The 26479-nt window shown below is 44.4% G+C and overlaps 1 protein-coding gene across 6 annotated transcripts in view; it reads left to right on the forward strand.

The window, feature by feature from the left end:
* Positions 1–26479, forward strand: part of NCOA1 (nuclear receptor coactivator 1) — a 393895-nt gene that overhangs the window by 363429 nt on the left and 3987 nt on the right. For all 6 annotated transcript variants that reach the window (XM_042463672.1, XM_042463682.1, XM_042463653.1 and 3 more), the window contains 8 exons: positions 3464–3590; positions 11253–11421; positions 16005–16328; positions 17132–17233; positions 18789–19194; positions 19339–19513; positions 22396–22579; positions 24401–24487. In XM_042463672.1, the coding sequence (XP_042319606.1) occupies positions 3464–3590; positions 11253–11421; positions 16005–16328; positions 17132–17233; positions 18789–19194; positions 19339–19513; positions 22396–22579; positions 24401–24487 (1574 nt within the window). The remainder of the gene's footprint in view (positions 1–3463; positions 3591–11252; positions 11422–16004; positions 16329–17131; positions 17234–18788; positions 19195–19338; positions 19514–22395; positions 22580–24400; positions 24488–26479) is intronic.

Consider the following 26479-nt stretch of genomic DNA (forward strand, 5'->3'; position numbering starts at 1 on the left):
CTCAAACGGCTCTTAAAGTAAAGAAGTTCTTCCTAATGTCTAAATGGAATCTCTTTTCTTGTAATTTGAATCCACTGGTTCTTTGTTCTAGTCTCTGCAGCAGCAGAAGACATGCTTATTCCATTTGTCATACCGGTCAAACCACCTCTTAGTCTTCTGTGTTCCCCAGTTCCAGAGTCCTCTCATTTATCATAAGGTTTTGGTATCCAGACCTCTGAATTTCAACTGGCATCTTTTGGCCCAGCTCCATAAACCATTCCCCTCAAACGGCTCTTAAAGTAAAGAAGTTCTTCCTAATGTCTAAATGGAATCTCTTTTCTTGTAATTTGAATCCACTGGTTCTTTGTTCTAGTCTCTGCAGCAGCAGAAGACATGCTTATTCCATTTGTCATACCGGTCAAACCACCTCTTAGTCTTCTGTGTTCCCCAGTTCCAGAGTCCTCTCATTTATCATAAGGTTTTGGTATCCAGACCTCTGAATTTCAACTGGCATCTTTTGGCCCAGCTCCATAAACCATTCCCCATACATCTTGGTTTCTAGACCTTTTATCATCTTGGACTTGGTCTCCTTCCTCTGGACACATTCCGGCTTGTCAATATCTTTGACTAAAGCCAACAGGGATATGGGTTTACAGGTGGGAATTCTCTTCTGGGTCACAGTGAATGGAATTTGGAGTAGATTTCAAGTTTGTATTGGTAGTCATCCTCTCTATTACCTTGTGCACCGTATCTTTAAAGAAGGAAAGACCTTGGAAAAATCCAAATTCCCCCAGATTAAAGTTATAATGGCATCTCATCTGTGTGTGCAGAAGAAAATTGATGAAGGCATGGCTCTTTGGGAACTCACTTTTTAGGTTCTGTCTTGCCAATATTTCTGCAGTACTGAACCAATAGCTAGAGAAATGGAGCTGCAGAACTGGCTCAGGAGTTTCAGCCTGCAAGCTCTTCCCCTGTTAAAATACAGGAGCTGCTGAGGAGCTCGCGTGATGACTGCTTCTAGAAATGAAGCAAGCCCTTCTTCTGCCCACATTTAGAGCTCCTGCAGGAAAGTTTTCTTTTTTAGCCTCTCACAAATTGCCAGCTTTGTAGACCCATTTTTCCTCCCAAGAGAGAACACTGGAAAATAACAACGCTGGTTCATTCCAAAAAGGCCATCTAGCACCGCTTTGTGTCTTGAGCAGCTTGTAGCCAGCTGTCCCTGAGATGCTCACAAGCCATTTTCATCCTCCTGCAAGAATAAAGAAAACCTGTGGTAGTGTGGAGTGTGTCTGGTTTAAAACAGGGAAGATCTTGCTGTTAGAAAAGCCCTAGGAATCAAGGGCATGAGTGGATTGTGCTTCAGGGGATATTCTGGAAGGACTCTGTTTTCGCCTGACAAATGCAGGGTCCACAGTGGAGATCATTGTCTCGCAGCTCGGTTACTAATTGCTTGGATGGGCAACCTCTTTGAGAGGGCACCTGAGCGAGTCTCCCCTGGGTGGCATATTCCCTGGTTGAGCCATCATTGACGGCGGATGCTGCTGGGAGCAGTTCCTTTATTTTCCTGTTGCCAGGCAACGCTTAAGAACACTTCATTGTCACTGTGCAGCCAGTTCAAGAACAAAACAAATGCTCTCAGATTGATTCAGCTCTCTAGGCCATGGCTGTGTTTGGACACAGTTGTCTCACCCTGCTGGCCATGTTGTCCAATACCACTGATGCAAAGGGTTGGTGGCCAGTGCTTGGTGGATGTTCAAAGCCAGGGTGCAGCTCTGTAGCACATGTTCATGCATGCATGCATGCATGCAGACACTTTTGCTTGAAGGACCTTTCTTCTACCATGTAACCATCACCAGTTTATCTTAGATCCAGACATCAGGAGCAGATCACCAGTGGTTCAGGTGAAGCCATTGCTTCAGGACAGGCCTCTCACTGGCTGGGGACTCCATGCTGAAGGGAAAAGATGTCATTCATTACTCTTGTTCCTCAATCACTGCCTGGATTTTCTGCTGTTTCTGTTGTCATCAAGTTTTCCTTATGGGGAAAGACTTGGGGAGCTGGGTATGTTTAGCCTGGAAAAGAGATAGTTAAGAGGTGATATGATAGCCCTGTTTAAGTATTTCAAGGGGTGCCATGTTGAGGATGGAGCAAGCTTGTTTTCTGCTGCTCCAGAGACTATAATATGGAACAAACTACAGGAAAGGAGATTCCACCTAACATTAGAAGAACTTCCTGACACTAAGAGCTGTTCGACAGTGAAAGACACTCCCTTGGAGAATGATGGAGTCTCCTTCTTTGGAGGTCTTTAAGCAGAGGCTGGCTGTCCATCTGTTGGGGATGCTTTGATTGTGACTTCCTGCATGGCAGATTGGGGTTGGACTGGATGGCCCTTGGGGTCTCTTCCAACTCTATGATTCTATGATCCTATGATTCTGAAGGGGAGACCATCTACTTTCACTTATCCTGCCTCTCCACTGCCTGTTCAGGGAATTTTCAAATTCATTGCTATGCAGTGGTCCAGGCACTATTAGAGGTTAGGAAGAGCCTTGAAGTGAACTTACGGCAATTTGTTTGTGGCAGCCACAGAGCAACAGTTTGGGTAGCTGCAGTTTGAAGGCAACATTGTACTAGATAGATCTCTTGTCTGATCCAGCATGGCTCTTCTCATGTTCACTTCAAGAGCTCCCCCTCCCCCCAAGAAAAGAAAACAGTGCTAGGAGTCTAAGCGATGCAGTCTGCTTGAGTCATAGATGAATTCAGTTTGGTAATGCATCCCTTTGTGGTTCTCCATAACAGCTTGTAATAATCTCCCCCTCCATGGCACACAGCTGCTTTCTTTCAGTCAAGGAAGTCTTTGGCAGTCATTTCGGTTCTTACAGTTCGAACAGAGGGCCACATTTGAATTAGGGGTGTAGATCATCACTGATTTCAATCTTGAAGGAAACAATGAAGTATTTGAGCAGTTTTCTTCCCACTGTGAGAAACCCCTCAAAAACTGCACAGATTTAGAATACTATCTGTAGTTCAGGACTTATTCTGCACATGCACACACAAACGCCAAACTGTATTTTCTGTGCAGGGATCTTGCTTTCTGTGCAGAAAACATGAATTTCTCAGCAGAAAGCCTAATATTCTGCATCAAAAAACAAAGTTTATTTGTAGAAAACACAGTTTGATGCACACAGACACAAAACCAGAAAATAGTTTCTCACACAGAAAAGTTCTGAACTGAGACACTTCTCAACTCAAGAGAATTTCCCTTGTTGGGGTGTCCCAACATTCAGGAAAACCCCTTTTCAGCTATCGATCGAGTATTTTTTGAATATTCTTTACATCCCTAATTGAATGATGCTTGGAAGCTATTCTGATTTGGAGCTAGCTTGGTTGTCACCAAGGCAAACCAAAACTCCCTTCTTATGGTTTGATGGTTCCCACAGTGTTGTGTTGCTTTTTCTCTCCTCCCTTACCTCCCTACTTCCTTCAGGTTTGCCTGAACTAGAACTGGGAGTCACTGATCATCAGTTTGGACAGCCAGCAATGGGGGAACAGATCCCATGGTCAGACAACTCCATGACCTCCATCAACCGGGGACCAATGAGCAAGTCAGATGAGTAAGTGTACGAATCTCATGTCACCCCTGTTGTTTGTGAGAGATTTCAGGCAGGATGATGGGCATAGGGCTGCATTTGGAAGAGCATAAGCCAAAGCTCTTATCTGCTTGGAGATTTTGATAGGCACATTCTCTGTTGTTGGTGTCCCTGTAGGCAAACACATATTCAGTACATAACAGCACATGTTGTGCAACCTGTATCAATGGAAACAAAGGACTCGAAGAAAAGCAAAAACATAGAGCTTGATTTCACTTGAATTTTTCTGTATGCAGCAACCAATATTTGAGATGGCTCACAGGGGGAGATCAGAAAAGGATTTTAAAAATGCTGTTTTTTGTTTGTGTATGTATTTTAAGTATTTATGCTCTGCCTGTCAGCCAAAACATCTCCTGAGGGACTTACAAATAATTTGACAGTTCCCTGCCCTCAGTCTTACAAGGGAGGAGGGGACTATGTCCATCAGATTCTGGCTGCTCTTCTCTCCCTCACAGGCCAAAGCAATGTCAGTTGAGATGGAGGGAGAGCCCATCACTGGCTGCTAGGCCAAGGCACAAGAAAGCTGTGCGTAGCTGCTCTTCTCCCCCTCTGAGCCACAGCAATGGCAGTTGGAACATGGAGGGAGGACTCTCAGCAGCCACTGGGGCCAAGGCATGATGGAGCAATGCCTGTGCTCTTCTCTCTCTCAGAAGCCACAGCAATGGTAGTTGCAACAGAGGGGAGGCCCTCTCACCAGCTGCTGGACCATGGTTGAAGAAAATGAATGCAAAGGTGGTCCTAGAAATGGGACAGGCAGCCACTGAGTTGTCTGGTAGGCCAGATCCAAAGCCATCATTTCCAGCCTTAGGTGTCCTGCAAAACCTGGACCACAGTTTCAGCTGTTTCAGGAGGGCTCAACACACCTGCAGCTCAGGTGGTGCTGTCCCGTCCATTCTGATGGAACCCTCAGTCTACTTAGATAAGGCAGGTAGCAAACACTGATCATCCACTGGAAACAACATCTCTCTCTTACACTGTGGGAAGGACATCCAAGCTAACTCAGAGACTTTGCCCTGCTTTTTGGACCCTTGCAACGAGAGCCTGGCTACTCTTTTGTGCACCCCTCTGTCTGTCGTGACTTTTTTTCTTTCTCAGCAAATTATGTCAGCGGGCAAGTGTGCCCTGTTCAGGATCGCTCATGGAGTTTTCATGGCTGATCAGGGATTCGAATACTGGTCTCCCAGAGTCCTAGTCCAACACTCAGACCACTATATCATATTGATTCAGATGGTTTCTTGGCCATATTTATGCAGATTTGCCATGGCTTTCCTCTGAAACTTAGAGAATGTAACTTGCCCAAGGTCACTTAGTGGATTTCCATGGCCGAGTGGTGATTCAGACCCTGGTTTCCCAGACTCCTGGTCCGTCACTCAAGGCACTATACAGTCAGCCCTCGGTATTTGTGGGGGATCCCTTCCTGGACCCACCCATCCCATGCGGATACCCAAAGCCATAGATGCTCAAGTTCTCTTGTCCCCAATGGCAGCCCATGTACGCAGCCATGCCACCATTGGGAAGAATAGAACTTCAATAGCAACATATGCACATGGCTGCACTACTGTTAGGGACAACCCCCATTGCCCCCAGTGGCAGCACATGCACACAGGCACATTGCCATTAGAGGCAACGGGACTCTTCGTCCCTAATGGCGGCATGGCCACGTGCATGTGCCGCTGTAGATGGTTGAATATGTGGATGGCAAGTCTGCAGATATTGAGGGCTGACTGTACCATGCTGGCAGAAGTTCTACTCACAACAAAAAATTAAGAACTGAGAATTACAGAGTTGGAAGGTTCGTGGTATTTTTAAAGGTTTTCAAAAGAAGATTTAGCCTAACAGGATTCTTTATATCCAACGTAACTCTTGAATTCTTTCACTGCTTTGCTTCTCTTTGACTTTTCTATCAAAGGGCGACATCTTTGTTCCAACTGTTCAAAATTGTGCCATCTAGTGTCCAGAGTTACAAGAAAAAAAAAGAGGGTGGAAGTCCACCCTCTTGCTTTTGGAAATAACTAATTAGTTTCAGTTTTTGGCACTGAGAGACTGCAGTGGACTTTTCACGGTTCCTCCTGATGTCCCAACCAGCCACTCTGCTTTTCCCTGTCCCGTCTCTTGCAAATAATCACTCTCTGCATCTTTGGGAAACCAACGCACAGACCACCATGTATTTTGGAGTGGGAAATTGTACTGGGGAGTGTACTTGTGGAGTTTAGGTACTCTAAACGGGAACACGCAGTGTTATGTGCTGGCAAAAACTGGGAAAGAGAATTCCCTCTTTCCCTTGCCCTTTTGCCTCCCTTCCCCACACGGAAGCAAGAGCAGCTGTTTTGCAATGTCAGAGATCCCAGAGGAGCCCCAGTGAAGGAACTCTGAGTGGGAGTGGATCCACTTATGGGTTCCTGGCCCCCTGCCCTCGTTTTCTCTTTGGCCTGCTGACACAAAGCTAAAATGGAGCTAGATCTGTAAGGCTTATTAAGATCCCCTTTGTTATGAGCCAGGCTTTCCCTAAAGGGCTGGGAGGGCTGTTTTGCTGCAAGATCTATGCCAAACAGGCTCCAAGAGAGCAGCTGCCTTCTTTCTGCAGAGGAAGAGGTCCTACATGGAGGAAAAAGAGACAGCAAGCCTAAAGGGCCAGTGGCAGAAGCCCTCTGACCGCCAGTCTTTTAGAAATCTGGGGAAGCGGGGTTCTCTTTTCTATTGTCTTCTTTCCACAGCTTGGGGATCATTCCTTTTGGACTACAGTGCTCACCACCCTCTCCATCTTGGGGATTCTGGGTAATTTGGGGGGAAAGCAGGATACAAACAACAACAACTGCAACCACAATAATAATTGCATCCCCAAACAGGAAAGTTTCCAAGCTTGGGGTTAAGAAGGAGAAGGGATTAGGATGTGATGAGGATGATGGTGGCAATCCTATTTATTTATTTGAAGACATAGCTGGAAAGTCAGTATGCAAACAGATCTAGTAGCAGCTTTGAGACTTACTGAAGGAAAGAAGCTGGTAGCATGAGCTTTCCTAGACTTGAGCCTACTTCCTCAGGTGCATGGGGTGGAGTGGAGAGTCCAGAGACAGACCTATATAAGCCAGTTGTGTGTTTTGTGAGCCATTTGTCCTTCTTTGCCAGAGAGCCTTGGTGTCACAAGAAACAACAAATGCTAGAAATCTGTAGCATTGAGCCATGGCTGTTAACTGGTATCAAACTGGAGTATTACTGCAGTGCAGATGTCCTCTAAGAGTTGGATTTAGACCTATATGTCATGTCACTTCTTTGAACGGCTTCTGTTTCAAGTAGATGCCACTCCACTGTTTGAGTGGATTTGGACTGAATGGGACACACTTAGATCTCCTTGCTGTTTATCAAACCTTGCACCAACCTCGGTTTATAGAAAGAGGAGCCCATTCTGTTCATTCTTGGGATGCTGGAAGAACAAACCTCATTACTCAGTTTTGGCCTTTTTCAGTTCAACTCAGGTGGATACTTGTTCCTTTCGTTTCTTTGGACGAATGAGAGCTCTTCACATACACGCCTTTAAAGATTTTTTTCCTTTTAAGTGTACACTAAAGGAATATGGAAAATGGTGTGTGTTCTTCACAGAGGTCAGAATCTTTTGCAATTCTCCCATCAAGGCGTGGTTGCTCAATCCAAGGAGTTTATCAGACGCGAGTTTTTGGCAATTTCCCCTACCTATCGCGCAATGTTAGCGTCACCAACATTGCGCAATAACGTGAAAGTGCGATGTTCTTCCAGACGCCATTTATTTCTATGGGAGCTCGTTGCGCAATGCTCCCGTAGTTTTAGCGTCATTCCTCCCCTTTTTGGGCATTACGGGGGAAAAGGGAAGTCAGGCCTTTCTCTCCCATTATCCTTGCGAAAATGTTGCGAAATGGTTTGGTGTGGTAGGCAGCAGCGCAATGCAATGCAAAAGTTACTGATTGCAAAGTTCCCATGATGCAGGGCTGCTTTTTCACCCCATTCCCTTCCGGTGGCCTTCCTTTTTCAGGACAACCCCGGGGGAGGGGGGGTTGCTCTTTCCTGCATGAACACCTAGGAGGCTGCAAATTTAAGGGTCCCCAAAGGGTCATCCATTCCAGCCCCATTCCTCTGCCCTGCATGAACACCGAGGAGGCTGCAAATGTCAGGGACCCCAAAGGGTCATCCAAAGAGCGGCAGTGCTGAGAGGAAAAAGGGAACCTCCAAGCTGCGAGGTTATTTATTTGAAAAAATAAATAAAAATCAAGACAGGGGTGTATATATTTAATAATAAAAATAATTAAAAATAACTAAAAATCAAGACGGGTGTATATATTTAATAATAAAAATATTGGGGAAAAAATAAAGACAGGAGTGTATATATTTAATAATAAAAATAATGCATCCTGTATCCCCCACTCCTTGCCACCCCAGAATGCCTCTTGCACATGTAATAATAATAATAATAATAATAATAATAATAATAATAATAATTTCATCACCGTAAATGCCAGAAAAGGATGCGATTGTCATGCTTTCTTTTATGACTTTTAAAAGCAATTCAGAGCTGTCCCTGAATTCCTTGCAAAAGCATGTATCGTTTTGCCAATTGCCTAATTGACAAAAGCAACAAATGTAACATTCGATTGTAACATTCACATTTTAGCATGGATTCTCCAAGGAAAAAAGTGCCCTTTTATTGTTCTCTTTCACTTTTATTAGCTGACTTCCAGCAAAGGGATACTGTTGCAAAGGGCAAATACACACACACATTCCTCAGCAAAAAACACAACAAAATATGCGCTCATTTTGTATATATTTAATAATAAAAATAATGAAAAAATAAATAAAAATAAAGACGGGTATATATATTTAATAATAAAAATAATGGGGGGAAAAGCCACCCTGATTTGCCCTTTTACCTTCTGTCACCTGTTGCATCCAGATTCCCCTTTTTCCTTCGGCTCTTTCCTTCTCCCCCTCCCCTCCACTAAATAGGACCCTAGAGATGGGGGGGAACCCCCTCGCTCCCCCGGAAACACAAAGGTCACGATGCCACCAAAGCCTCCAAAGAGCATGCGCAAGGATTTTGATGCGAAATGCTCAACAGAAACGGAAGGCGCTGGTGTAGTAGACAGTTCCGCTATGCATGGTTGCGCATCATGCAAATCGCAACTTTCGTGCAATTGTAGCGCTAACATAACATTACGGGGGAATGACGGAAAAGCAAGCAATGTGGTAAGACATTGTGCGAAACAGTCATTTCGCAACGTTCTTTACACTTCCTTAGCGCAATTGCAGGGTCCAAAACTTGAGTCTGATAAACTCCCAAGTTTGTCAGTTGCTTCACCTGCAATGTGTCCTTTTAGTCTTGACTTATCTTGCTGCCTTCCTCTGTGTAGTGCCTGATGCTGACATTTATAAAGACGTTGTATACTTCATTCTTGTCTACCAGTCACAGAAAGCAAAACCAGTTCCCCTTTGGCTGTGATTTAACTGTGGCCTACAAACTTAATGCATGGCGGAGGGGGAGGGATCATTAGCTTATGGAAGTGTTGCCTTGTTCTAGACACACTTCAAGTCCTTGTCTTTTTCTTCCTTCCTCTTCTTGAGGGCCTTGTTTCCCCCTTCCTCATCCCAACCCCAGCTGTGTTCATTGTTGCCTGTGGTTTTGGCTAGTGTTCGACATGTGATGCTCATCTGGAGCTAAATGGGTAGACATGCTGACTCCTCAAGAACTTTGGGGTTTGGGATCTTTTGTCCTCAGCCTTCCTGAGGCTTTCCAGAGAACATGACACGCTCATCATGCCTAGCCAAACAGGAATCCCATTGATTCCAAATAGCCCTGTCATCCTATTATTACATGCTCATAACTACAGAGATTGGAAACAAGTCTCCAGTTTGGTGTGGGGACAAAGGCGGTGCATGAGAGATGTGTGGGAGAGAAGGAAGTCTGTTTTATTCGAGTTCTTTTCCCAAACCTATCCAAGTTTGAAGAATTCAAAGATAAAGCTGTATTAGTCTGTAGAATCAGCATGTAGAGAGATCTTGTAGCACCTTTGAGACTTAACTGAAAGAAAGAAGTTGGCAGCATGAGCTTCCGTAGACTTAAGTCTACTTCCTAAGACTGAAATCTAGGAAAGCTCTAATGCTGCCAACTTCTTTCTTTCACTTAATTTCAAAGGTACTACAAGATCTCTACATAGTGTCCAAGTTTGGTTTTCTGTTATGAGTTTCTGTTACTTAAGTCTCCTTTCTTGCTTGGATCACTTGCCATAGGTTCCTTTCACACAATAGAATTCTACCATTTTGATATCATTTGAACTGCTGTCACTGGATACTGTGGGATCCTGGAATTTATAGTTTTCTGAGTCATAGAGTTTTTGACATAGAATCACAGAGTTGGAAAGGGGTCTCATGGACCATTGCATCCAACCTTTTGCTGAATGCAGGATCTCCAGTTCATGCATTCCCAGCAGGTAGCTGTCTAGCCCCTTTTTTGAAGTGGTCCAGAGAAAGAGACCCCACCACCTCTCTAGGTGTTTGGTTCCATTGCCCAACCGCTCTTAATATCAAGACGTTCCTTCTAATGTTCAATCAAAATCTACCCTCCTGCAGCAGAGAACAGGCCTCCCCTCTCCTCTCTGAGGTATTTAAAGAGGGCAATCATGTTATCCCTCCATCTTCTCTTCACCAGGCTGAACAAGCTCTTCTCATACGTTTTGTTCTCCATACTTCTTATTATCCTCATTGCCCTCCTCTGAACCCAAAGCAGAGAATGGGTACAAATGGAATGGAAAGCACATGGTGCTGGGACAGAGGCCTTGCTGGAAAAGGGAAGAGAGGCTTGGCCACCAAGGGTGGGATGGGAGTGGGGAGTTCCAGTGGAAGGAAGGATACAGACTTTGCGGTGGTGGGAAGGTACAGGGGAATGGGAGTCCATTGGGTACTTTCACTTGGTGTAGGGCCAAGCCAGGTTTAGCTGGGCACAGGAGCACAACTATGTGGGGGACAAAATGAAAGCATTGCCTCCAAATAAGAATCCTCCCCACCCCGCGGCCGCCATTGAGATTTTCCTTCAGGCCTCAAATTTCTAGTATTGCAGGGAGCAAGAATTCTTACATTTGTTGTATTCACTTTCCCTTGGTCACTCCCACTCTGGGAGAAAGTCAGCCTACAAATAAATAAAATAAAATAAAATAAATCCTCTTTGGAGGCCTTTACTCTGTTTCTAAATGCTTGACTGATGGTTTAATTTACTGCAATACTACACTAACTGAAAGAAAGAAATTGGCAGCATGAGCTTTTGTACACTTTAGTCTATGTCCTCAGATGCATTTGGTGGAGTGGAAGCCAGGCACAGACATATATATGCCAATGGTATGTGAGGATGTCAATTCAAATTACAAATCCTTTGTGTATGGAAATGAAATTGCAGGTCCAATTTTAACAAAGACATAGGAACGATGTCCGTTAGTGCGAAAGTAGACTGAAGTCTACAAAAGCTTATGCTGCCAATTTCTTTCTTTCAGTGAGTCTCAAAGGTGCTAAAAGATCTCCCTATGCACTAATTCTACAGACTAACATAGCTATATCTTTGAATTCTGCAATACTAGATATTCATCTTTCTCATTTGCCTCTCCCTCCCTACAGCCAGTGCATCACTTCTCAGCTGGATGAGCTCTTGTGCCCCCCAACCACCCCAGAGGGGCGGAATGACGAGAAAGCCCTTCTCGAGCAGCTGGTTTCCTTCCTGAGCGGCAAAGACGAGAATGAGCTGGCAGAACTGGACCGCGCTCTTGGCATCGACAAACTAGTCCAGGTACTGAGCTTTGCTCCTAGTTAATTAGTCTTCTGCCCTTCTCCCAAAAGAGGGCCCATGGTGGCTCACAATATATAGGTTAAAACCAAATTCAGTTAAAACAATGGATAGTACAAAAGTTTCAAAGCAATTCAGTAAGCAATCAATTTAAATCAGTTTTAAAAAACAAATTATTGAGTCTCTGTATTGATTCGCCTTGAATCTCTATATTGGGAGAAAGGTGGGATAATAAGAAAATAAAATACAGTGCAGCCATGTGCTTGAAGAAACAATGGCGCACATGCACACCACGCCATAGGCCCCATTGTTTTAAATGGGGCTCCACCATATGCGGCATTTCCCTTATGCACGGGGGTGTGTGTCTGGAATAGATCCCTTGCGTAAAGGAAGGGTACACTGTAATAAAAATAATAATTAAATATATATATACAGTAAAACAATTGTAAATACTAAAACACAGTTTTTTAAAAATGGTAGATTAAAACAGTACAACACACTGGAAAAAGCACTTCCTTTAAGAACCTTCCATTCTCAAAAGCCTACCAGAATGATTTTTTTTAAAAAAAGGCTTTGGCCACCATCAGAACGACAGCAAAGAAGTGGCCATGCTGGCCACCCTAAGGAAAGGCATTTCACAGCCTAGGGGCATCCACCAAGAAGACCCTGTCGTGTATCTGATGCAAAAGGTATGGGGCGTGGAGAGAGGGAGGAAGAGACTATCTATAAAAACTTATATGGGGAAGGGGATAGTAATCTCCCCCCACCCTTTTTTTCCCCCTCAATTGCCCACCAGAACCAGAAATAATACTGAGCAAGCTGTTTCCTTTTCCCAGGCTGGGCACTCAGCTTAATAGTGGTGGGTGGTGTTTTTAGATGTACTATCTGCAGTGAGCTAGACAAGGATGGGAAGGGACACTAAGTGTATTTAACTGTCCATTATCCCCCCCCACCCCACCCCCCAACTGGTTCTGCATACACATCTCTTGGATATGAACAGCATAAATGAACTTCCATTAGTTTGCTTTAAACATCACCCACCCTAAACCACTTTCTAATGGAATGGCATCCATTCTAGTTTAAAAAAAAAAATCAGAGGGACATGACTTTGAGGTTTTTGTTGTTGTTATCCATCTCAAGTCAATTTCGACCCATGACGACGCTGCAGATGAAACACCTCCAAGACTCCCAATGCTCCACTGCTCTGCTCAGGTCCTGCAAATTCATACCCATGACCTCCTTAATAGAGTCCATCCATATGACATGTGTCCTTCCTCTCTTTCTGCTTCCCTCCACCTTTCCTAGCATTATTACTTTTCCAGTGAATCGTGCCTCCTCATGATCTGGCCAAAGTACTGCAGCCTCAGTCTAGTCATCTTCCTTGGAGATCTTTAAACAGAGGCTGGATGGCCATCTGTCAGGGATGCTTTGATTTGGATTTCCTGCATGGCAGGGGGTTGGACTGGATGGCCCTAGTGGTCTCTTCCAACTCTACGATTCTATGATTCTATCTTGGCTTCCAGAGAGATTTCTGGCTTGATCTGCTCTAGGACCCATTTGTTTGACTTCTTGGCTGTCCATGGTAACCTCAGCACTCCTCTCCAGGCCCACATCTCCAATGAATTAATTCTCTTCCTATCCGCTTTCTTAACTATCCAGCTCTCACATCCATTCATGGTAATAGCAAATACAGAGGCTTGTGTGATTCTAACTTTTCTGCAAACTCCTGTTTGTGCACTGCAGATATTGCAAGCACTGTGAGCTCTACAATTTGTTTTTTGAAGAAGAGAGCTGTAAGTTGACAAGGGCATGGTAGAAGGCAGGGTGGGTGGGGATGAAGGCACTCCTCACTACTTACACCATCTTCAGTCTCTCTTGAATCGTCACAGTGTTGCTGCAGGCATCCCTCCACCCCTTTGCGGCCCAAAGCAAAGCATCTGAAGCAGAGGGTTAATTTCATGTTCTCTCTTCCTCCTGCTACTTTCCTGGTGCCAAAACTCTACCTTCTCCAAAAGCCTCCAGCTAGTTCCCAAACTCCTCTGAAATCAGTGGGAATGAACATTGAAGCATCTTGGTGGTGGCAATTGAACTTCTGGCTTGGGTGCATTGCCAACACTGCCAAGTGTTTGTGGTTTGGGAATTCCCAAAGGAGTCTGGGAAGAGGGAAGCAGGAATCTCATTCAGATTTAAGCGGGGGTAAGGGGGTTCATCCATTTTAAGGACTTTGGGATCGGAGTCAGGCAGTGAAGTGGGAAGAGCTTGGTAGTATTCAAAAGAGGCTAAAACACTGAGAGGTGCCAGATGGCTCAGCAGTTTGGAAAGAAGGCTTTGGTTGCAGCCCTTCTGGAAACGATTCCTAAAATGAGAAGCCACCATGTTTCTCCAGGGTTTGTGGTTTGTTCAGAGAGTTCTGCGTTGACTCTCTCCCTGATGCTGTTAGCTCTCCAAGGGTACTGCCTGAGTGCCCCCCTCCCATGAAACAAAACCAGAAACCCACCACTGCTAAGGTTTGCTCGGAGCCCCAGATAAGGTCCAGCTTGTGCTTTCCTGAGTTTGGCTATATGCATTTGCATTTGAATAAATTAAAAGAAAGGAATGTCATACCTTCTGCCTCTTTCTTTAAATTTATTCAGGAGTAAATGTGAAAACCCAGACTTCTCCCAACATGGCAGCTCCTGTTTGCTTGTTTATTTGTTTCTTTTCATTATTGTTGCTCTAAAAAGAACCCCAAAAATGTGATGGCCTCTCTTCCCTTGCTTTTGCTGCTGTCAGACTGAAAGCCATTTCACAGATGGCATTTTAAAATAAGCACACACAAATCCCTGCAGTGTCTTTGGTGCACACTAAAAACGCCACACGTGACTGCCTGATGTTCCTGGCAAAAAGAAAATGTTTTGTATGTGCCTTCAAGTCGATTGTCGACTTACACTGACCCATGAATCTCATAGGGTTTTATTAGAGAAGGAATCCTCAGAGGTGTTTTGCCAGTTCTTCCCCCTGAAATGTAGCCTACAGCACCTGAGAATGAATAGGCCATATCTGATCTCAGTGCTAACCAGGGCTGACCCTGTTTAGCTTTCAAGATCAGACACAATCACAGAGGAGAGGAAATTGTGGAAGTTATCAGCCTTGAATGTGAGGATGAAATCATTATTCATGTCCCTGAAAACAGGGATGTAAATAATTATTTTATCCTCACATTCAAGGTTGATAATTTCCATAGTTTTCTCTCCATTGCAGCAAAAAAATGAATATTTTTATGCAGTGTCCTCCCATACAGTATTTGCACATCCTGAAGTATTTATTGAATTTGTTAAGGGCTGTCAAGTCAGCTTTGGCTTATGGTGACCCTCTGAATGAGAGACCATCAAGAGCCTTGGTCATCCACAGCTCGGCTTAGGTCTTGCAAACTCAGGGCAGCCATTGTGGCTTCCTTGATTCAATCTGTCCGCCTGTAGTGCAGTCTCCCTCTTTCCCTTTTGCCTTCCACTTGACCAAATCTTGTCTTTCCAGTGAGTGACATTGTCTCTCATGATGTGTCCAAAATACAACAGCCTCAGTTTAGCTTCTGGAGAGAGTTCAGGCCTGAAGACCCATTCGTTTGGTCTTTTATAGTCCATGGCCTTGCTAGAACTTTTCTCCAGCACTGCATTTCGGATGAGTTAATTTTCTTCCTCTTCGGTTTCTTTACTATCCAGCTTTCATAACCATACATAGAAATAATAAATACTGTGGTATGAATGCTTATGACTTTTGCTATTTAATTATATACCTTTACGTTTGAAGATCTTATCTAGTTCCTTTATAGCTGTTTTTCCAAGTGTTAGCCTCCTTCTGATTGCTTGACTAATATCTCCATTTTGATTCATCACTGAGGCAAGGTATAGAAAATCTTTTAACTATTTCAATATGTTCATTACCCACTTTAAAGTTACAGAAATAATCGCTGGTCATTATTTTATTTTTGTTTTCTTAATATTTAACTGTAACCCTACTCCTCTGCTTCCTTCCTTAACTTTCAGCAATGCTCAGTTCCCAGTCTTTGCTATTTTCTGCTATTAGTATGGTGACATTTGCATTTCTTAAATTGTTAACGTTCCTTCCCCCAGTTTCCACAATTCCTTCCTCTGGGTCTCCAAATCATATGTTCTGCATATACTGTAAAGCCTTTTCTGACCCCACTTGCTGATAGGAAATCAATCTGTTCCTCCATATTGTGTCCCTATAGTTGCCTCCTGAAGTGTTCTAGGGGATTATTCTGTGCAAAATGTAATGTGTTTTTCCTACACAGGAGACAGTGTTGTTTTACAAAGAAAAACCACATGCATTTCTGCATGGAATAATGCCTCAGAAAACTTCAGGATGTGCAAATATTGGGAAAAGATGGCAAAAAATCTCACCTTGTTAATATTTTTCTTGATGGCGCTTCCAGAGAGTTGGAAAACCCTCTTATTTTGAATGCAAAACAACAAAAAATAAAATAAAATTCCCTCCACATTTTGAAGGCTTCCTGCCATCTTGAGTAGCTTTCAGGGTGTTTGTGTTTGGGAGACTAAATCTCGCACGTGTTTTCTCTCCTTGAGCAGGGAGGTGGCCTGGAAGCGCTGACAGAGAGGTTCCAGCCGCAGCAAGCGACACCACCCCCGCCCCCCTTGGTCATGGATCAGAAGCCCAGCCTGTACCCACAGCCTTACCCCTCTGCCTCGCCCACCGCCAACCTCGCTGGCCCTTTCCCGGGCATGGTCAGGCAAAAGCAGTCCTTTGGGCCCATGCCAGTCCAAGTCCCGCCACCTCGGGGAGCCTTCCCTACCAACATGGGGATGCAGCCACGGCAGACCCTTAACCGACCCCCAACAGTGCCCAACCAGTTGCGTCTGCAGCTGCAGCAAAGGCTCCAGGGACAACAGCAGGTGAGTCTGGGCACCGCTTGGCACATTCTCCACACACACTTGGTGCCTCCTACCTGGAATCTTTCTCCCGCCCCTGATGATAATGCTCTCCAGCTCCACTTGTGTCTTCTGAAGGATAAAATGAAGTTGTATCCATTTTGGGAAGTGTTTGAGGGGATGCCTAAGCACCCAACCTATCTACAGGGAGCCTCCACAGGTTTTGAGGGCTATGGGTCTGCTCCTTGTCCTGCCTTAGCTGGTGGCAAACAGGCTACCTTTGGCTCCTCATATACAAGTTACCCTCCTCGCCTTCATTCTTGTACCCTTTGTCTCTTGGCACTGGGATGCTAGATGGGAAGGCCAAGAGAGCTGCTTAGTGCAGGCTGATGATGTTTGCTGCTTTGGTTCTTTTTTTAACTTAAAACTTCAGTTGGATATTTAAAAATAAATGTTCATGCATCCACAAAAAATGGGCAGGCTGAGTGACCCAAGGAATGCCAACAAAGTAAACAGAAGGCTCATAGGTGTGAATGACTGTCAATATTAGAAATTAGGAGACTGAAGGAAAATTTCATTTGGGGAGGTAGAATTCTTATTTGGAAGGACAGTTGCCTCAATCCCCCCATACACACCTGCACCCTTGCTCTCACTTCTTCCCCCAGTCCTACTTCTGCCCATCCCTCTAGATCTTTTTGACTACTGAAGCAAGCAGCCCTCACCATTTTTGTAGGGAGCATTGTTGGCAGAGAGTGGCAGGGTGTACAACTGTGCCAAACACTGCAGTCACTGGAGCTCTAACACATCTCTGGTTGCTTCCTCTCTAGCTGATACACCAAAACCGTCAAGCCATCCTGAACCAATTTGCTGGGAACCCTCCAGGCAGCATTGGCATGAGGCCGGGCATGCAGCAACCGATCGCGGGGCAGGTAAATGCTGGGACTCCTCTCTTGCTACTGTGCTTCTGCTGAGCGATGCTGCTACAGATGTACTACTTGGCACCCAAGGCATTTTCTGTACACACTTTGGGGCTCTTGCAGAGGGGTGGGTGGGGAGGAATAGGCTTAGGGAGACTAAGGGAGGAGTGGTTGTAGCAGCCACTCTTCAAGGAGGAGGCAGGAGAGGCAGCTGGTTTTTCCCCACATTTTCATGTCCCTGCCCCCCCCCCCCCAAAAAAAACCAATTCATCCCTCTTCCCAGCTGCACCAAAAGGCAGAAAGCAGGAATGTTTGCTCTTGGACCATACCCTAGACAAAGCTGTCATGATGCAAAAGTTACCTTGAATGCTGTTCTGTCTGGCCTATTTGCAATGCCTCTTTTCTGTCCAGTTCTGGAGATTCTGCAAGGTGGTGCTCATCAAATAAGGAGTCATATTTGTTGCCTTGCTGGATGAGGAGGGGTTCCATATCACCCAACATTTTGTCTCCAATAGCAGCCAGGCGGTTGCTTTCCAAAGTTCACCAGAGATGTAGGTTAATGCTTTTGGACCCTATGTTCTCACTGTATTTCCAGCTGTGGAGTTGATGGTTCACATTTCCCCATCTCTCTAGCTCAGTGGTTCTTAAACTTTGGTCCTCCGGAAGTTTTGGACTTCAAGTCACAGAATTCCTGATTGTTAATCAAGCGGGCTAAGGTTTCTGGAAGATGAAGTCCAAAACACTTGGAAGACTAAAGTTTGGGAATCACTGCTCTAGCTGAAGTGACAAGTGAGATCTGTAATGTAGCAGATCTTAAAACAGTGAGCATAAAGCTCAATGACAGAACGTATGCTCTGCATGGGTCTAAAGTAGGGATACAAGCACCTAGTTGTGATGGTGATGGTATTCCATTAATCTCCTACAACAAAGGCAGGCTATCTCCTAGAGCTTGGAACAGTTACTTTTGGGGGGCAGGACCTTCCAGAACCCAGTGGTCATGCTGGTTGGAGGGTCGGAAGGGGTGTAGTCCATAGAGTAACTTCTAAGGTCTGCATCTACAAACATGGACGCTCCACTTGCACTTAGTCACTAGTGGCCATAGTTGCCATATCTAAAGAACTTGAGGATTATGAGGAATATTACTTACATGCAAGAGAGAGAGAGTCGTGGAGGAATACATTTGCTTTTGCCCTGTCTCTCAGTAGCTTCACTCACTGGCTTGAACTGTTTGAATACAAGTGTCACAGTGCCATTTTCCCACTTTCACGGGGATCCTGTGCCCCTAACCCCAGTGAATGTGGATGGTCCATAGTGAATGTAGAATTTAAAAAATGTGAAACAAATCCATAAAAGACAAAACATTAATGGCATTAAATGGCTTTTTAAAAAACCAAAGGAAAAAAGTAATACAGAACAGTAAAAGGAAAGAGAAGATTTTTACATGAAAGTAATTGGTTATCCTCAAGCCCGCTGGAATAAGAGGTGCGTCACCTTCCAGTGGAAGGGCCATCCTCTCTGGCGTTCCCTAACCCTATTGTGTTCTTCCCTCTGCTCTTTGCCTCCTCAGCCCCCGCTCAACGCACAGATGCTGGCCCAGCGTCAGCGTGAACTCTACAGCCAGCAGCACCGGCAGAGGCAGCTCATGCAGCAACGGGCCATGCTCATGCGGCAGCAACAAAGTTTCGGGAACAACCTCCCCCCTTCAGCCGGGGTCCCTGTGCAGTTGGGGGCTGGGCGTCTCCCCCAGGCTCCCCCTCAGCAGTTCCCCTTCCCCCCCAACTACGGTACGAATCCGGGAAACCCTCCAACCTCCACAAGCCCCTTCTCACAGCTGGCAGCAGCCAACCCAGAGGCGGCCCTGGCTAGCCGGAACAATATGGTGAACAGAGGGATGATGGGCAGCGTCGGAGGACAGTTCAGCTCCAACATGAACCCTCAGATGCAGCAGAACATCTTCCAGTATTCAGGGTCAGGTGAGTCCTTGGGCTGGGCTGGGTAGGGGCAAGTCCTTGGCTAAAACCAGGGGACGGTTCAGTTGCTTTCTCTCTCCCTGGGGCTGTCACTGTCCTCCTCCTCCAAGTTCATCAGAAGGGTTGTTGTTTTCTCTTGTCCTCCAGGAATGAGTCAGCAAGGGGAGGCAGCCTTTGCCCCTTCGCTCAGTCCTGGGAGCCCCTTGATGTCGCCACAGGTCCCTCCTTCTCAGAGCCCCATGCTCCAGTCGGCACCACCCACACCGGGGTACCAGTCACCCGACATGAAGACCTGGCAGCAAGGACCCATGGGGAATAACAAGTAAGCCCCCCCCCACACACACACTAGATGGGAACACCATACATTCACCACTCCTCCTCCTCTTCCTCCTCCTCTTTTACATTCCAGATCTCAGCAAAGTTTTATATGGGGGCAAGAAGACTGCATAGGTCTAAATTCATTTGTTGGCCCAACTAGAGTAAACCTCTTGAATCAATAGGAACTTGTATGTAGAGAGATCTTGGAGCACCTTTGAGACTAACTGAAAGAAAGAAGTTGGCAGCATGAGCTTTCATAGACTTAGTCTCAAGGGTGCTAGAAAATCTCTCTACATACTGATTCTACAGACTAACACAGCTATATCTTTGAGTTCTACTACTACAGTGGTACCTCGGGATACGAAATACCCAGGTTACGAAATTTTCGGGATACGAAAAAATCCCATAGGGAATTATTGTTTCGGGTTACGAATGTTTTTTCGGGTTACGAAAAAACTTTTGGTGCTTTTTTCGGCTTTTTCGCACGGAATCGCGGCTTTTCCCCATTAGCGCCTATGGCAATTCGGCTTACGAAGGCTTTTCGGGTTACGAAAGCGGCCGCGTTACGAATTAATTTCGTAACCCGAGGCACCACTGTAATGGGAACTTGGTAACTCAGCACTTACATAAGGTCTGTTGGTTGAATGCTCCTTTCTTAAAGGTGTTAAAGCAGAGGGACTCCTGCACTGGGCAGAGACTGGATCAGATCTAAAAAGAGACAGAGAGAGTCAGTCTCAGGATTTATAAAATTAAGGTTTTCTTTCTCAAAATGGCCCAATACTTTTCAGCTAATTTTTTCTTCTTCTTCAGGCATTCTTAAAAGAAAAGGAGGAGGGATAGTACATAGGTAATAACACTTCTCAACAAGGCAGAAACTGAAAAAAATACTAAAATTATATATGTTACATATGCCTTGTAATGTATTAAATTAGATATAAAATATGTCCATTATGAACTACTATATTAAATTAGATAAACTATCTACAAAAGACAATACTTGCAAAGCCATTTTGACCTACAGGGATTTCAAGAACGTGTCTCCAAAGCTTAGGCCTGTTGACCGATAATTCACAAAGTCAGGAGCAGGCCCTCCTCCTCCTCCTCCTCCTCTTCCTCCTCCTCCTCCTCCTCCTTCTTCTTGTGTGTATCTTCTAATCATAAAAATTCATAGGCAGACAAGGATGAGGCTTAGGAGGTTGGGTTTAGTGACCTTTGAGATCCCTTCCAGCTCTAATTGCTATTCCAGTTGCTGCAAAGTCCAGTTGCTACTTGCAAATAAAGTACACCCAAAGAATCAATTTTAAGATGATAAATCGGCCCTCAATTTATGTTTTGTTGATTCAGCAAGTTTGCTCTAATTCAAGGGTCCCTGGAAGCCTGATTTGTTTAAGGACCAATCTGTTTGTTTGTTTGTTTGTTTGTTTTTGGCTGTCCACAGTATTCTCAGCAGTCTTCTCCAGCGCTACATCTGCAATGAGTTGATTTTCATTTTATCAGCTTCCTTCACTGTCCAGCTCTCACATCTGTTCATGGTGATGGGGAATACACTGGATTGGACAATTCTAACTTTACTGCTCAGTCATATAGCTTTAATCTTGAGGATCTTTTCTAGCTCTTTCATTGCTGTTCTTCCCATTCCTAGTCTTCTTGTTTCTTGATCATTCTGTTCAGTGTTTGATCCAAGCTACTGAAAATTGTTAACTGTTTCAATTTCCTCATTGTCTAAGCAGAATTTATGTAGATTCTCCATGATCATTATTTTTGTTTCCTTTATGCTCAGGAGCAAACCTGCCTTTCAGTTTTCCTCCTTGACCTTCCTTAGTAATTGTTCCACGTCCGTGATGTTTTCCGCTAGTAGTGTGGTGTCATCTGCATATTTTTGATTGTTGATGTTGCTTCCTCCTATCTTCACTCCTTCTTCATCTGAGTCGAAACCCATTCTTCGTATGATATTTTCTGCATACAAGTTGAACAAGTAGCGTGATAATATGCAGCCGTGCCTGACCCTTTTACCAAATGGCAACCATTCTCCATATTCTGTTTCTCCATATTCTGTTCTTACAGTAGCTTCTTGTCCTAAGTACAGATTCCTCATCAAGAGTATTAGATGGAGTGGCACTCCCATGTCTTTAAGAGTATTCCATAGCTTTTTGTGATCAGTGCAAAGACTTTGACATGCATGGAAAGATCTGATAAGGAGCAAGCACTGTTTCTGAGCGATGAATGTTGTACTTGTTGCATCTTATTCCACTGTTTAGCTGTTATGTTACCAGCAGAACATGTCAAGATGTTTTGAAACATGGCTGAGAATGTTTTGTACATGTTTCAATTAATTTGAAATCACTAGGAATTTAAAGCATTTTCCCTAAGAAAAATTTTGTTCAACATGGCTTTACAGCATTAGGCCTTACTTTCTGGTCACTTTCTGACTTTCTCCCTTCACTCCTTAGCTTGAAAACATGTCTAGAGCCTTCCACAGCTAAGTGCACCTGGCTTGCTTATGCTATCCCTGCATGCCATACACTGGGCTCTTAGGATTTTGTGCCTCTAAGGCACTTTCTCTATTGCTATGGCCAGAATCTAGACCTCAGAGTTGCACAGTTAGCACAGCCATGTTTTTGGCCTGTATGTGTCCTATAGATCGCTTACTTAGCAAATCAAAATAATTTTGGAAAGGTTTCTAGCTAGACTGTTTGCTGTGTACCTGCCATCTCTTCTTCTCTTGGACAAGCATGGAAAGACCTTAGATGATGGTGGCTCAGGTAAATCTAAGAGCAGAAGGAGTGTCATCCTTGTCTCTTACATCCCATATAGCTTTTTTAGGAATGGGAGTTGTTTCAAAATGCAGCCCTCTCCTATGCCTAACTTTCATATCTTTGCTCGCAGCGTCTTTGGCCAGGCTGGGCAGACCCAGCCCTCACCAGCCCAGCAAGGAATGTACAACAACATGAGCATCACAGTGTCGATGGCTGGAGGGAATGCCAATGTCCAGAACATGAATCCAATGGCTGGGCAGATGCCAATGAGCTCACTGCAGATGCCCAGTATGAACCAGCTGTGCTCTGAGCAGGTGAGTGGAGCCAGTGCATGTCTTCCTTGTGGCTTGGCTTAGGGGCTCTTGCTAAGAAGCTGGGGCTGCCTCCATTCGCAAAGAGCAGGAAGATCACAGCAAGACTGCTCCCTCTAGGGACTGGTTGATCCCAAGGCTGATACCTTTTGTTCAGGGAGATGAAAATGCCCTCTCCCCACCACCACCCCAAAAACTAGCAACTGCACCCATGCTGAGCCTTGGAAGTCCTTGCAAACTAGGTATTTGGTGCTAGACCTGCATCTTTGTTAAATATGTACAAGAAGGCTCAGGAGTGTGTGGCCTTTCTCCAGATGTTCTCGGACTGTAACTGCAAGCAATCCTCTCCATTAGCTCTGCTGGCCAGGGCTGCTGGGAGATGGGAGTCCAACAACATCTGGAGGGCTGTATGATGTAAATTAGTGGCTCCCAATCTTTGGTCCTCCATTATTATTATTATTGGAGAACAGATCCCAGAAGCCACAGCCAACTTGGCCAACAGTTAGGAATTATGGGAGCTAAAGTCCAAAACCTCTGGAGTACCAAAGATTGGGAACCAAAGCAGGATTATCACATCCAGAGAATGAAATTCACAGCTCAACACTTTAAAACAGTGGCTAGAAACAGGCAAGTCACCAGATACTGCTAGACTGTAACTCTCATCAATCCTGGACATTGGCCATACTGGCTGGGGCAAATGGGAGCTGATTGGCCACACTGGGTATTGGGCCCTATATTGGATGAGACCTTGCATAGATCCACCAAGACTCTTCTTCTGTTCTACCTCTATTATAGTAGATGGCTCTCAGGATTCCCAGTGAAGGGGAAATCTGAGAAGCCAGTTTGAGAGGGACTCAGAGCAGTGCAAATCTGGGGTGAGGTATGCCCTGCCTGTTTCTCCTTTGGATTTACTATACAGATGAACCCCAGAGGAATGGGACTGCAAGCTCTTACGTACCAGGATGTCTTGTCTGCAAGGGGAATCATTTAGTGCTGTGGTTCCCAAACTTTGGTCCTCCAGATGTTTTGGACTTCAGCTTCCAGATTTTCTGATTGTTGGCCAGACTAGCTGGGCCTTCTGGGAGTTGAAGTCCAAAATACCTGGAGGATAAAAGTTTGGGAATCACTGCTCTAGTAGTTGTGTCATGCACAGTTTTCTGCTACATCTTGGAAAGAACAAAGATGCTGAAATATCTTGCCTTGTAGCAAGCCAGTAGTTTTAGATCGTATCCTAGTGTTTCTCTGCCTCTGACCCATCTGCTAGTGGAAGATGGGAGAGGAGACCCTGCCAAACAATTTCTTTTTTTTCTTTTTTTTACAAACATATGACATACAAACATATAAGTAACACCTCTACAAAACTTCAAAACCAAATACAGACATTATTTTAAAATTACATTTAACATAGATTGCACTTCCAACTGTGGAAATCTCTATATAGGTGTATAATTTTTCCATTTGTATTATCTAACATACCTTTTATAATGTTTCCTTCACATAAAGAATGTTTTCATTAGCTGTATCTATAAGTATATATATTATCATTTTCTCTAAACATTTATTTACCTTGGTCTTTTGTCTTAATGAATAAATTTCCCCCTTATTTTCAATTAATTCAAAATAATCATTAGCTTCTGAGATATGTAGTTATTCTTAATTAAATTTAATTAGATGTAGCAATTTGAGTTTCCTATTTTTACAGTCATCCATCCCTTTTTTCACTTAATTTCCCTCTTAGAAGTACTATCATATCCGATTGTTCCAAGCAAATCGTTACTTAAATTTCTGAATTCACTCTTTGCATTTATTTTTGCTTTCTTTCAGGTTAATGACCCAGCTCTCAGACCCACAGGCCTCTACTGCAACCAGCTCTCCTCTGACCTTTTGAAAACAGAAGCTGATGGCGCACAGGTCAGTAACACTCTCCTCTACCCACAGGTGCCCCAGGGAAGCCTCACATGTCTGCATTGGCCCATCTTCCCTCATTGCAGGCCCCTGGCCATGCAGAAAAGAGGCCATTGGTCCAAAAGGTCACCCTAAGGCTGTCTAGGCGGCTTGGAACAGAATTGGACTGGAGGTGACCATCATCAGACTTAATGTCTTTTCCTCTCAATCTGTTTTGGGCCCTATGGCAGTTATTGAGAAGATACCAGGATGGCTGTAAATCCAGCCAAAAGTTGTTTTCAACTGGACAGGTGAGAACAGAAAAAGAGCGCCTGACTCTCTCTTGCTTCTTCCAAATTTGGTGATCCATGAGGATAGCCAAGGAAGCTTCAGTGCCAAAACTAGCAAGATCCAGAAAAGTGGTGGCTCCTCGCATGGCTGAATGTCACATGGGAAATTGGGTAACAATGCCCAGCCAAGTCTCTCCCTGACAGTGCCATCGCTTGGAAAGCTGCTTGCCTTCAGCTTGAACAAACAAACATTACCAATACCAAAAAAAGTGTTGTTTTTTAATTAATTTGCTTTGGCCAGTTCACATATTTTAGCGGTGCTTTTCCCAGCTGAAGAAATGTTTCAGCATAGTAAAGGTGAATGGCAAAGTTGCCAAGTAAGACCAAACCTTATCTCCAGCAAGAGTAAACTCTGCTCAACTTGTAAGGCCTTAACAGGGACCCCTGGATCTGTTTCAGTACAAACCCATTTGGTTCCTTAGGAAGAGAGCTTCTTCAATTAATCTGGTTTTAAGTAACAATAGGTCTTCTTTCTTGAAAAGTGTGCAGGCTGGCAGTGCAAAAGAAAAGGGCAAGCCTCCTCAGCCCCCCTGCAGTTCACAGTTGCACCATCTGTTAATAGTCGAGTGTTGTTACTGCAGCTTAAGGTGACTGTGTCCTATGGTTTTCTTGACCAGATGCCATTGCCTTCATTTAAAGTTAAGAGAATGTGACTTGCCCAAGGTCACCCAGTGGTTTCCATAGCTGAGCAGTGATTTGAACTGTGGCTCAGAGTCCTAGTCCAGTACTCAGACCATGGCACCATGCTGTATCTGGGCATAATCACCAGATATGTGGCAGATGTTCTCTGAAATCTGAAGGCATCAAAAGACCTCCATAAAAGAACACAGGAAATTATGAAGTTATCAGCCCAGTCAGTACCTCTGTATTTCAGTAAGGGAGGGAAACATGGAATGTCAAACGTTTCGTGTATTGTATAGATTTTATGTGGAGTGGAGGGAGAACGTGTGCCCTGTGGGCCACCTATAGTTTCCAACCTCTACTTTTTTGCACACTTCAGGCTTGCCCCTCACTCCCCACCCTCTTTTTAGGGGTCTGAAAAGACTTAGTCACTCCCAGGAGCAACGGATTAGCTTAAAACACACACATACATTTTAAAAGCCCTAGAAATCACAAGTGGAAATGCTTTGAATGGGACACATACAGTGCAGTATAGAAATTGGCTCCTGCTACCATTCCCCATTCCTGCTAAATATACCCAACGTTTGAGGTTTGGTGCCATTGTAGTCCATCTTCGTCTATAGCACTGTCCAGAGTGGCTGCACCTCTAAAACAAGTAGAGTAGTTTTGCACCCTTTTTCTTTTCTTTCTGCCAACGGGAAAATACCTTTTTATTTAGACAGCCTGTTGCAGGAGGGTTTTTTTTAAATTAGAGTGCTGTGTTTTCACCTTCATTGCTGTGCATTATATATTTTTAATTCATTTTACATTTGTGCTATTTTTAATTGGATTATATATTTGTGGTTTTTTTTTCCCCCAAGTCCAATTTTCTCTTTACTGGAATCTTGTTTTTAATCTGCTGTAAACCACCAAGAGTCCCATGTTGGAAAATGGTGGGATATGAATTAAATCAGTAGAATAGATTTGTCTGTTTAAGCCTTCTGCATCCCATTACTTGCTTGCTCGGTATGGCAGAACTTCAGCTAAAAATACAGAAAAAGACATTATT

The sequence above is a fragment of the Sceloporus undulatus genome, chromosome 1, assembly GCF_019175285.1.
Source record: "Sceloporus undulatus isolate JIND9_A2432 ecotype Alabama chromosome 1, SceUnd_v1.1, whole genome shotgun sequence".
In the NCBI taxonomy this organism is placed as follows: domain Eukaryota; kingdom Metazoa; phylum Chordata; class Lepidosauria; order Squamata; family Phrynosomatidae; genus Sceloporus; species Sceloporus undulatus.